Source organism: Tetrahymena thermophila (genome assembly GCF_000189635.1).
Source record: "Tetrahymena thermophila SB210 genomic scaffold scf_8254597, whole genome shotgun sequence".
Lineage (NCBI taxonomy): Eukaryota > Ciliophora > Oligohymenophorea > Hymenostomatida > Tetrahymenidae > Tetrahymena > Tetrahymena thermophila.
In genome coordinates, this window is record NW_002476368.1 from 556661 (window position 1) to 569756 (window position 13096).

Genomic DNA, 13096 nt, shown 5'->3' on the forward strand with positions numbered 1-13096 from the left:
ATTTATATTTATGAATTTAAAGGAAAACTGTAATTGTATTTTTTACTAGCCTAAGGAGATAAATTTGGTAGTGATAACAGCAATTAAAACTCAATTAAGCTTTTCTCTATTTAAATATTATAAACAATTAAATATGAATTTTATAAGCAAAATAATATTGGATATTAGTTTTGCTTTAAGGATATTTCTATTTAATTAAGAATAAAAAATTGATTTTAATCTAAATCCCACAAAACTAATGCTAAATCTTATCTAACTGCTACTACTGTATTTTAATAAACCTATACAGATAGTATATTTTTAGGTAAAGCTACCTCTTGCAAAAACTATCCATTTTATCTTTATATTTATATTATTGAATTACTTAGTAAAACTATAATTGTATCATTATTGTATTAGAAAATATCTTTAAATATTCCACCATCACGAAAAATAAATTCTGATTAATATGAAAGAGGGCATTGCTCAACTTTGATACAAGAGTTCTAAGAGGAACTCTAGAAATAGTTATCATTGCAAATTGCTACACATTTTCCAAGATTTTTATTTGCATTCTAAGAATCTTGTTAATAAAATAATCCTTAAGGACAGTTAGAATATGAGCAAACGCCTTACTACAATTAGAAACCTTCAATACAATTTATACAGTTAAATTATGTGGTACACATCATACAACCTAATCCACAATTTAAGTTAAAATTAGAGACCTTATTAACTGATATTTTTAAAAAAGTTAAGAATATTATTTATTTTAAACACCTGTTTTTAAAGCTTAAAGTATTCATTTGTGTATTTTTGTTTAATTCTACTAACTATTTATATTTTTTTGTTATTTTTAATATAAAATTTCAATTAAACTTATTTAAGACAAATTATTGATGAGTTTTTAGAAAAAAAGAAATTATATTTTTGCTTTCATGTTATATTAAAATCAATCAAATGATTGTTAAACTTAAAAATAAATAAAATATTTAATTATTTATAAAGAGGTGAGTTAAAAAAATATTTTTTTATCATTAAACAATTCTAACTTTAACTTTGTTATTTATATATAATTAAAAATAACGCATATTTTATCAATAAAATTGCATACAAGCTTAATAGATAAAAATTATTTATTAAAATGGTGGTTTTATATTTATAATTACTTAATAAATCCTAATATATTATTCATAAAAATAGTACATATAAATAATACCAGTATTTTATAAATGATATTATTGCTTTCTAATTTTGAAAAGTAAAAGTAAATTTAAAATTAAATTACCTTATTACATCTAAGACAATTTATTAGATCTTCTAGGTAAATTTTTTTTACAGAAAATTGTATTAATTAAGGAAGGTAAAGAGTATATTCTTTATGAAAATAGGTATTTTTTAAACTAATTTTCCTAGCTATAAATCTCGAATATGAAACTTGACCCCTTGCAAGCCCCTCCCCCCTCGTAAACAAAAATTATTTAATTTAAAATGAATTAAAAAATAATTTTTTTAAAAATGATAATATTCCATACACTAAATATAAAAATTCGTTAAGATTCATATATTAAAAATAAATAAAGCAAAATAAAAAAAAATTTAATTTTATAATTTTTTAATATAAAAATTTTTAGTATAATTATTAATCCAAAATATATTTTAAATTTACTAACTTTAAAATTACATAAAAAAAAATAAATTTTTATTAACAAAAAATAATTATATATTTTTATTAACAATTCATATTATTTCAAATTTCATTTTATATTTTTCAATATTATTCATTTACTTGGTTTGAGCTGATTTCATGACAAAATGAATACTAATTGATTTAATTCTATTAAACATCATGCTTTTTTTAAAAAAGACTGTTCTCATTTTGAATTGACGCTAAGTTTGTGTTGTCTAACATTACTACTTCATTGGTATTATTTTGATTAAACTTATATTAAGTGTCATAATATTAGGAAGTGTTTTATTTTTCAAAATTAAATTAGTCATTTAAATGCTCTTATAATTCTTTGCCTTTCTTTGGAGTTCCAAAATTAGATTTAAATGTCTATTTTTTATGTAGAGTGCTAATTGAATTTGTTAAAATATTAGAAATATTTATTTTATTTGGAGTTTTTGGACTACTTGAGAGTTTGGATTATATCAAAAATGAATTTTAATTTATAAATTAAGATATCTTCAAATCAATACCTATTTTTTAAAAATCTAAGATTAAATTAAATATAAATAAATATTTACATGATTTATGATTTCTTGAATTTGAATGTTTCTTTAGTTTTTGATAATTATTTTATAGTAGGATTTATTTAATCATGAGCTTTAAGAATCTCCATCTTTTATATGCTTAGAAGCTAGTTTAGTTTTTATTTATAAATTTATTAAATGCTTCTTTGGATAATAAGCATCTTAATAAGGCTCTGAAGATTTTACCAAAGAAATTTAAACTAGATTTTATTTTTTGATTGAAAATTAACAAAATCAAATAGAATATGTATATTAAGTGGAACATGTGGATGATATACTATGCTATTGTCAACTAATAGTATATACTTAATCTATAAATTATAATTTATATAAGAATGTTTATTTTTGTATATATCTCTATTTTTAACATGCTAAAATTTTGAATTGGACTTAGGATAATGATCAGTATTAAATATAAGCTTATAGAAAAAGAAATTATCAAGTAAGAAATATCACTATTTTATTCTAAAACAGTAAATATTATGAAAATAAAAACTCTAAAATTAATTCTAATTAAATCCCAATAGAAAAACTATGGCTTATATTCTGTATAATAGTATCCATATTTAAATCTAACTTAGCAATAATTTAATTTTAACTTAGCTTTTCTAATTTGATGAAAAATGTAAAAAGGTATCAGGATATATACCAAAATAATAGTAGATGAAAAAAAGTACACAAAATTCTCATATTCTTAATTATAGCAATCTATAGTAATGTCTAATTAAGTATATCTTTTATTGCTTATCTGTCTACAACTTAAAGATTAAATAAAATAAACAATTGAACTTGGCTAGTAGAATATAAATATCACATTCATTATTGTATAAAAATGATATTTACTCACTTAAAGAAATCCTAATTTTTTAAAAATTAAAAGAATAAAACCCATAATAAGTAATAAAAAGATAGGATTTGCTACTTCTAATATTAGATTATATTTAATTCTTTATATTCTGTTATCTATAAGTGAATTTATAAGGCAGTCTGTAGAGTTTTAAAGTTATTACTATGGACTTTACATAAGATCTAAACTGGTTGAAATGTATTCTTAAAGGTTACTCAATTAAAATTTTAGAATATATTAGATTATTTATAAATAATTTATTAATATTTTCAAGTAGAAGCTCGAATAATCCTTTTGAGAGCTCTTTGATATTGGAAGAATAGACATTTACCTCAAGTAAAAGCATTTCTGAATGTATATGAAGTTATTCATAAACATGAAAGTACTACTTAAACCGTATAATATGATAAATAAAACTATTACTAAAATTACTAAAACTTAAAAGATTAACTAACTACATAAGTTGCATTTATATTTGGATGTATATGTTTTTGTATATCTCTGATTCCAAACTACTCCAAATGAATCACAGGTTTCGCAAAGTGGTCCTATATATCCTTCTATACAGCCTTTTATTTAATTAGGATATTGTTCTTAGCAATTTTAAGGATTATTTTGACAATATAAAATCTAATCATCATCTAAATCTTAATCGCTTTCTCTCCAAAAACCTAATTATAATTAAATGGCTTTACCTTAACAAAAACTAGCTTATTCTGGACACTTTTTACAAACCTAATCATACTAGGTTAACATATTTTAATTTGAAGCATTGAAATTTTGATAATCAATTAGAGAATATGTTCCTATTTAGCATTCTTAACAGCTGTATAATTAGTAGATATAGTGTTTTAGCACTTCTCCTTATATGCAATTTCTAAACTAAACTTATACCAGTATAGGAAGCTAAATGTGAGAATTTATTTAATAATTTAATTAGAAATAATTTGACGAAGAAGGTTAACTAGTTATCATTACTTTATTAAATAAAAAGTAATGATAACTAAAATCGAAAGAATCAATAGTGATTGCAGTTTGTCCATTTAACTATAAATTTTATTCATTTTAACTTTATAATTAAAATGAATATTTATTAAGTTCAATAATTTTTAGATTATTATTTTTAATAAAATAATTATCTTAAGTTAGAATAAATTTATTTCCTTCTTCGTCAATGATTGAGACTGCAAAATCAATAATATCACCACTTTTAATATCCTTCATAAATACTTTTCCTGAATATTAAGACTCAAATGCTAGGCTTTGTTTTTACAAATCATTGTATATAAATTTAATTTTTTTTTCCTAATTTTGCCTAGAAATCATCTCAATTTTAAGAGAATGGCATCCAAGTTAATAATTCTATCCAAATATCTTAGCCTCATTATTTTTAAAATTTATTTTTTTCATTAATTCTATAAGTTATTTTGGGGTAGTATTTAACATAGAATTCTATAATTTTAACCCTCCTCCGATTTAAGCTTTATTTTGTTCAATTATTGTTTAATTATCTATGTCTAATAGACCATTTTACTCTAATAAATATAAAGCACCACCACTTGCGAAAGCAGTATTTTGAACAAACGTAGAATTCTTCAATTTCAAATAATTAATATTATTTTAAATAAATAAAGCTCCACCATTAATCCCCTAATTTAATTAAAAGATACTATTTATAATTTATATTCTTTAACAATTAATAAAAGCTATGTTGATCTAATTTTTGTTAAATTATAAGAAGTTCATAGTAACATTTGCAGCTTATATTAAGATCAGCTATAAGGTATTATCTATACAAAAATTATTCGAAACATTTGAATTCTGGATAGCAATTTAATCTTCTTTGATTTAAGTGTACTAAAAGTCTAGAACATATTAATTACTATAACTAATAAATAAAATGTTTTCATTATTTATAAATTAAGCAAGGTTTATCTAAAACGTTTGAGTTCCTTAAGATGCTATGAACTACCCAATAATAGTTGGATTAATAATATTTTTGCATTCGTTGACTTCAATTTATTCTAATTTTACTTAGTTTAACTACTGTAAGAACATAAAGTTATTAAAATTGCTATTTTAAATTTAAAATGTATAAATATTAGCAATACTTATATTTCTCATTTAGATAAAATAAGAATTATTTTATCCATAAATTTAAATATTTTGGATAGTTAGATTTTAAATTGTCACAAGATTGCAGTTTTCAAAATTTAAAAAGGACTAATTTTATTTAATTTAGGAAATTGTCAAATTTTAGATTGTTAAATTCTAAATTACTACTTTATCTAAATTTAAAAATAGAATTTGAATATCACTTAAATTTTGAAACGAAATTTCAATATTTTTAAAAAATATTTCTTTTACACTCTTATTAAACTTGATTATCTTTCCTTAAATTTAAAAATTAAAATTTTCTAATTAAATTTAAGTTAATGGATAATTTGCAAACAATTATTCTGTAATCATTAGTTGTTATTTAAAATTATTATCATTATTAGGTGATATTACCAATTATGAATTTTTTAATGGTTCAAAATTTATTTCAGAAAAATCTTAGCCATTTATTCTAGAAAAGATCAAATTTGTTTGATTAATGTTTTGCAAAAAACTCATTCCTGAATAACTATTCTAAAATTATACTACCGGATAAATACTGTTTACTGTATTTATCATTTAAAAATATGTCACTCCTGATAATTCTAAACTGCATTCATATTTATTTTAAATAATTTATTGCAAGTAATAAGAAATCTGATAATTTTTTTCAAATAATTGGTTATCAATTGTTGTTATTAAATTTAACTTATTTTCATTTTCATTGTAAACAATATCAATTATTTAATAATGCTATATTTAAACTTAGTCTAAAATTTAATAATTCTAATTATTAAAATCAATATAAAGTAATTCATATTTATAAGCAGAAAAAAGCAAATAAAATTATTCTTTTGCAATGTAAATTTTATTTATTGCATCAACAATATTTTACCTTCTAACTGTTAAAATAAACTAGAGGCTCTTCCTATCATGAAAATTAAACTAAAATGTAGAGTAAAGTATGATATAGTTTTATGTTATTTCAATATTATTAGACTGAGTTCCTGGAAATAGTAGGTATTTTAAATTTTATGTTGAATTAATTGTTGAGTAGTTTAAACAATACACTGTTTTTTAATGCAAATAACCAAAAAAGAACCTTTATTAATCCTCATCAATAGCTAAAGCAGTAAGTTCTTAGGAAGTATTGTTAGAGTATGAATTGAGATTAATTTGAATTTAATACTTATAATTTATGATATCAAAACCAATTAAATAGCTATTTAGTGATCCTATCCAAATATAGCTTTTAGTTTCTATAATAAATTTTATATTATTCTTATTTTTTGTTAGATTAAGACTGCAATTTAGTTATTATTTTGTTTAAGTAATGTATAAAATAATATCTCCATTCGATAGGCCTAAAGTTAGAATATTATTTTATGTATTAAAGTTAAATTTAGATAAGATTGAAGATAAAGCTATCTTGTTTATCATTATCATAGATGTAAAGTTGTAATGAACTACCATGTTATCAATTGTTAGGAAAATGTTTGGACATAAAAACTAGCTTATTTAAAACTGAGACTCTTATTAATATGACATATTTTCTATTAAATAACTTGACTAAAAATGAATTTGAGTGAAGTTATAAACCCTAATTTCTGATATGAAAGCAATAATTATTAATTAATCATTCTCTAAATATTAAATATTGATTATTTAATTTTGATTTTAAATATAACCAAAGTACTGAATTTAAAAATTTTGATAGGTGTATAATGTATTATTTTAACCTAATAGGATATAATAATCCTTATTGTTTTAATTTTAGAAAATTATTTTACTGGCAAATTTATTTTTTTATTAAGATAATTTCATAAAGAAATTCGTGAGTCTGGAATAATCCACTTAAAGAACATATTAATCACTAAATAATAAACAATTATTTGTAATTCTATCCACATTCATTCCTTTTGCATAAGGAACTTATGATGTTCCAAATTCAAAATATTTTGTTAATTCTTAAGGGGATTGAAAATTTTAATAAGAAAGAGAGTAAAGAGTTCCTTATTAATTCAAAGTAGTAATTTAATAAAATTCTTAATCAAAATACATTCCAACATAGACGTTGCCTTAAGCACTTTAAGATTGACTTGTAATTGTTGTTATTTAAGCTTGCTGTATAATATCATAAATATAAATTTAGGCACCTTAAGTTGATATTAGTATTTGGTTATTTTGTTAAATAATTTAATATTACACAATACTTCCTTACTTTTAAAATGCAAACTATTTTAGAAAATTGAAGCTCTATCTATCATAAATTGATATATCTATTTTTATAAAATAAATTTAATATATTTATTTCATTTTAATTTTCTGAATAAATATTAAAAATAATTAGTAATTTACATGATTATATTGAAGATTATAGCACAATCATATATTACTAATAAAAGACTAAATCAGTAACTTATTAATTAATATTTGTTATTTTATCAATCAAAGCTCCATTGAATTAATAGCATTCTATAGACTTACTATAGATAAAAAGAATTTAATTTTAGTCATCTAAAGAAAAGTTAGCTGGAACAAATTTATTTTGAGTAGTTAAATATAGTTAAATCTTATTTTAAATTAAATTTATGATAACTAACGTTATTTAATTTTAAGTTATTGAGCAAAACAATTAACTTCCAGATAATTTGCATTTTTAAAAGGTATAATTCATTTAAAGATCTTAAATATTTTATATTACTTAGAGATCGAATGAAAGTATGACTATACTCTAACCAAAAGCTATGATAAAATTCTATTAGCCATTTTACCATACTGTGAATCCATTGAATAATTAACTTTGATAAGTATACTAATTATTTGTATTGAGTAATTTGACATATATTATATTTGCTTTACAAGCTATAAGTGAAGGTTGTTATTAGTAGAGTAAGTATTAAGTGATGTTATTATTTAAACTTCCAAATTAAATATTTTCAATTAACTAATTTGTGAAAATATCATATTGCAAAATATTTTAGCTTTTAATTACAAAAATAATTCCTAAGTTATAGTTTTATATCACATCTATTATAGGATTCATTTATGCCTATAATTCAGATGAGCTCATACTATAAAAAATTCTATAAAATTTACTTGTATTTTGATTTACTCCAATAAATCCATTTGCATCAGTAGATATTAAATTTTATTACTTATTTGCAAAAACAGTTTTTTCTTACAAATACTAATACTGATAAAAGTTAAAATAAAAGTTTCCAACATTTTATTTTTGTAAGCTAGGTTGATATGTAAATGAAATGATAGCTGAATAAGCACTCTAGTTATATAAAACCTAAACAATATAAGTTTACATAAAACTATTTTAAAACTTTTCAATACTAAGGATCTAAATTCCTCCCGTTGCCGACCAAGCTTAAGATAATTATGGTTTGGATTTAAAAAAGCAGTATCCTATAAATTAATTTGAAGCACTTAATTAAGTGGTTTAACCAAGTAAAAAATATGAATCATCAGTAGAATCAGACTACAAAAATGAAAAATCAAATAGCTAAAGTAATGGAATATTTTATATTTACAATACTATATTTAAACTCTAATTTAATATTATAAAAGTTTAGCTTGAAGTATACAAATTTATTTCAAAAGTACTATTAGTATATGTTCTTACCTTAGACTTGATAATTCTACTTAATGTCTAAAAACTTTTAATAAATTAAGCTATATTAGATTAGAAGTTAAGATAAAATAATGAGCATTATTGCTAATACTAAATTATCAGCTAGTTATTATATTATAATGAAATAAATTATATCTAATCAGTATAGTTAGAAAATTGGAAAGAAGCTAATTTTTCATTATCTAATTGATATATATAAAGAGTCTGATTAAATATAATTGCACAATTTGTTTAGTATATTGAAACTTTTGGAATAAAGTCTTTTGAAATAGAATTTACATTCCATACTTATTTAACATAAAAGTTATTTATCTAAAAAACTATTAGTTTATGTTGATAAACTATTAAAATGTCATAGTTAGATAAATAGTAAATCTATAGACATTAGTTGTTAGAGTCTTTTATTGAAAAAATATAAAGTGGGTTATAAATGTGTGATATGTCCCAAAAGTAAATTGATTTATCTGCGCAATTGATCATAATATTAATTTCATCTATGATAAGAGTAAATAATATTTAACTTTGTAAATCTTCATATTTAAAATGATAATTTGAAATTATGTATCTCTGTTTCTCAACATTTATAATACTATTCTTACTGTTTAGAATTTCTGATTATATTTCATTTCCTATAATTAGTAATCTATCATTAATACTTTATTGAGTAATGGCTGGTAAGTATATTAAATTTTTTGGATTATTGATTAAAACAGGTAGTTAATTAAGTTATACTAATTGCAAATTCTAGTTTATTAATTATACTTGTACTTACTATACAAGATAATTATCTAATAAAATTATAAAATAGATCTGATCTATATTTTAAACAATGATTAACTTCAATATTATTTGAGGTGAAAAAGTTAGAGATTATATTTCAATTACTTTGTTGTCAATTATACTCATAGAATTCAGAAATTAGATTGTGTTAAATTCTAATTCTTATAATTAAAATTATTATAAGCCCTATGGTAATTATTTTAAGATAGTAACAACACATAGATCTTACTTAACTTAAAACAAATTAAAATCATTTTCGAAAATTAAATAATAACTTTTCTAAACAAAGCTAAAAACCAAGCTTATAATATTTGTCTTAGCTTTATAAGAACACATATATTGATTTAAATTAAAATTATATATTTTAACTGTATTGTTATACCCTATTTAAATTTCATCTATTAGTATTCCTTTTTGGTTTGTCATAATAATTGTATTATTAAATATTTGTGCGGTCGTATTTTGGGGAATAAAATAATGATAAGAATATTATTATACTTGTTTGAAATCAGGTAGAGTAAAAATTAATTAAAACTCTATACAATTATTATTTTGAATAGAATATGAATAGATGTAATTTTCTATTTAATTGAGAGAAATAGTTTATTAATATTGCAAAGAACTTATTTATAGTTGATTTATGTAAGTTAGATTATTTGTTATCAAATCCCATTTAAAAAGTGATAAATCATACTTCAAAACTAAAATTTACTCAAAAATATTGTAAATTGTCATAATGTTTTCTTATATTGGAATTATTTATAAAATTTATCCATTTTATCTAGAAATTAAAGCCATTTAATTATTTAATTGTATCGTTATTGTTTGATCATAATAAGCTAAGATATTTTTGGAATTAGAGTTATTTACATCAAATATTACATCTGAAGAATAGCTCAATGTACAACTTTCTATTCTGTTACAAGTATTTTAAGAAAAGTTTTAAACATACTACTCAGGACAGATAGCTACACAACTTCCTAAATTTTAATTTGAATTTTTTATTTCATCATAAAAAACTAATCCCTCTAAACAATTTTAGAAAATACAATTGTTTTCATTTAATAGAAATCCATCCATACATTACAAGCATTAACTACCCTAATTGCAATCTTAACACCCTATACTACAATCTGCACCTTATGATTTCTAATTTAATACTATAATTATTAGTTATAATATTATTATAAAAATATAGCTTGCCATTTTAAATTTTATCCTTTTAATTAACTAAAACTTCTACTTATTTTATTTTTAAGAGCTTTCCTTAAAAGAGAAAGAGATTAATAAATTTAAATATAAAATTATTAAATTTTTTTACTTCTATTTTTTAGTTTTTTTATAAAACTTGATTATATTCCTACTTTATTATTTAGTAAATATTAAATTACTATTTCTTCAAGCATAAAATTTGATAGTAAAATTTAATGTAATTTCAAATAGCAATTATCAAATTTATTATGAGTTGAGATATATAGTATTAAAAAACTAACTAACTAAAAAAATTTTAAAGTAGATTTTAATTTATTTAGAAGTTTGAATTTTTGATTTAAAAAAAATAAAAAAAATCATAATTTATTTGAATATATATAAGATTTTATTAATTAATTTATTTAATTTCTTAAAAATTATAAAAATTAAATTTATTTAATTTTGCTTTAAAAAAGGTTCAATAGATTTTTAAGTAAAATAATAATTTAAGGCTATAGCTTGGATGATATTTTTATTGTAAAAAGGTAAAATCATATAAAAACGAATGCAAATATATTTATCAATCAATAAAAATTATTAAAAAACATGTTTAAAGAATTTAATGAGTATACATTCTATCTATCTAATAATAGCCTGAACATACATAAAACCTAATTAATTATATTTTATTAATAAAAGATATTTTGTTTATATAATTTTACAGATGTTTTTATAATAGTTAAGTTATCTTTAGTTTGTCTTTAAATATAGCATTAATTTATTTCAATTTTGATGATCTTAATTTTTATTATCTTTGCTTTAGAATTTTAATTTGCTTTAAATATTTAATGAGCTTATGGTATGATTTTAAATATTATATTGTCCTGGGAGAACATGTTTTATGGTTTAAGATAGTTTTTCTTAGTCTTATAAATCAGAACTTTCATCAATTTTAATTTTTTCAGAAATATTACTGAATCTAGATTCAAAAATTGAAGAGTTTTCCTCATATTAATTTTTAGTATTTTTTAATTAATTTTGTGTTTCATCATTTATCCATAAGAAACGATTCTCTTTGATTTCAGGAGAGTTTTAATTGAACACGGATATAAAACTCTTTTAATTGTTTTCTAAGATTTCATCTTAAGTTTATGTATAAAATCCTTATTTTGAATTATTAGCTTCATGCATATAAATATTACTTACATCGTCTACTCCTATTTAATAAAATAATTAATAAATTTTTATTAAAAAATAAATAAATTAATAACTGTTCTTTATTGAATTAATTTAAGAAAATGTAGCCCTTTCTGCATTTTATAGAGCATTACTAGCAATTATCTAGCTTATATTTCTTTTGATCATGATCCATCTTTAGAATGTTTTGAATTTAATTGTATTTCTCTATTCAAATTTATTATATGCTTATTTGGTCAAAATTTTTTTAAGAATATACCAAAATGCTTTCCCAAAAAAATTTTATTTTGAAATAGCTTTCTAAGACATTATGATAAAAATTATATAAAAAACAAACATTAAGTGCTCTATATAAATTAGTAGTTATAAGACATAGTTTGGAAAAGTTATGCTGATTGATATGAGGATCAAATTGAATACAATAAGCTAATTAGATAATATTTCGAACTTTTACAGCTACTTATTTTAAATTGGATTAAAGAGTAAAACTGATTTAATGTAAAGGCCGAATATAAATATGATTAGCAAGTAAACAAGATAAACATTTTGAGGAATAAGAGTAAAAATCATAATAACAAAAATACGAATGTTTAGCCTTACAAACTCCCAATAATAAAATTATGGTTTAAACTCAGAATAGTAAAATCCATATTTATATCTAACTAAAGAATAGTTTAGTTTTTCTTTTTACTTTCTTAATTTAAAAAATATTACTAAGGGTATTAAAATCCAAAATATTAAAGCACAAATTGAAAATGGAATAGAAAAATCTAGATAAGAACTATCACTGCATTATATTAGTAAATCTACAACTTAATAACTACTAGAGCCAATCGTACGACAACTAAGAGATTTTGTGAAAAATATGATTTAGCTAGGCTAGAAGAAAACAAATAAGAAATTCAGCAAAGTATATATATGAGTCATTTAAACATTTATTTTCATAAGTTTTTCAGTTATTTTAATTATTGTTGATAGTAATAAAATGAATCCAAGAGGAATACATAAATAAATAATTTAAGTCGCATGTATACGCTCAATTCTATTTTAATACACTGAGCTAATTATGCAGTCCATTGATACTGCAAATTTTTAAACAGGAGATT

The 13096-nt window shown here is 20.5% G+C and overlaps 5 protein-coding genes across 5 annotated transcripts; 2 read left to right on the forward strand and 3 right to left on the reverse strand. All coding sequences in view use genetic code 6, as the record gives it.

Moving 5' to 3' along the window:
* Window positions 1–1750: 1750 nt before the first annotated feature.
* Window positions 1751–3838, reverse strand: TTHERM_000346667 (transmembrane protein, putative; the record flags this gene model as incomplete). Its single annotated transcript, XM_012798229.1, has 2 exons — window positions 1751–2181; window positions 2230–3838. 2 exons carry the CDS (start codon window positions 3836–3838, stop codon window positions 1751–1753), a joined length of 2040 nt encoding a protein of 679 aa, XP_012653683.1.
* A 215-nt stretch (window positions 3839–4053) lies between these two features.
* On the reverse strand, window positions 4054–4828 carry TTHERM_000346668 (hypothetical protein; the record flags this gene model as incomplete). Its single annotated transcript, XM_012798230.1, has 2 exons — window positions 4054–4085; window positions 4153–4828. 2 exons carry the CDS (start codon window positions 4826–4828, stop codon window positions 4054–4056), a joined length of 708 nt encoding a protein of 235 aa, XP_012653684.1.
* Window positions 4829–8442: 3614 nt separating this feature from the next.
* TTHERM_000346669 (hypothetical protein) lies at window positions 8443–9012 on the forward strand (the record flags this gene model as incomplete). Its single annotated transcript, XM_012798231.1, has 3 exons — window positions 8443–8698; window positions 8759–8790; window positions 8971–9012. 3 exons carry the CDS (start codon window positions 8443–8445, stop codon window positions 9010–9012), a joined length of 330 nt encoding a protein of 109 aa, XP_012653685.1.
* A 2564-nt stretch (window positions 9013–11576) lies between these two features.
* TTHERM_00346670 (hypothetical protein) lies at window positions 11577–12299 on the reverse strand (the record flags this gene model as incomplete). Its single annotated transcript, XM_001018514.1, has 2 exons — window positions 11577–12010; window positions 12065–12299. The coding sequence occupies 2 exons, from the start codon at window positions 12297–12299 to the stop codon at window positions 11577–11579; spliced, it is 669 nt and encodes a 222-aa protein (XP_001018514.1).
* A 277-nt stretch (window positions 12300–12576) lies between these two features.
* On the forward strand, window positions 12577–12912 carry TTHERM_000346678 (hypothetical protein; the record flags this gene model as incomplete). Its single annotated transcript, XM_012798232.1, has 1 exon — window positions 12577–12912. One exon carries the CDS (start codon window positions 12577–12579, stop codon window positions 12910–12912), a length of 336 nt encoding a protein of 111 aa, XP_012653686.1.
* Between the last annotated feature and the right edge of the window lie 184 nt (window positions 12913–13096).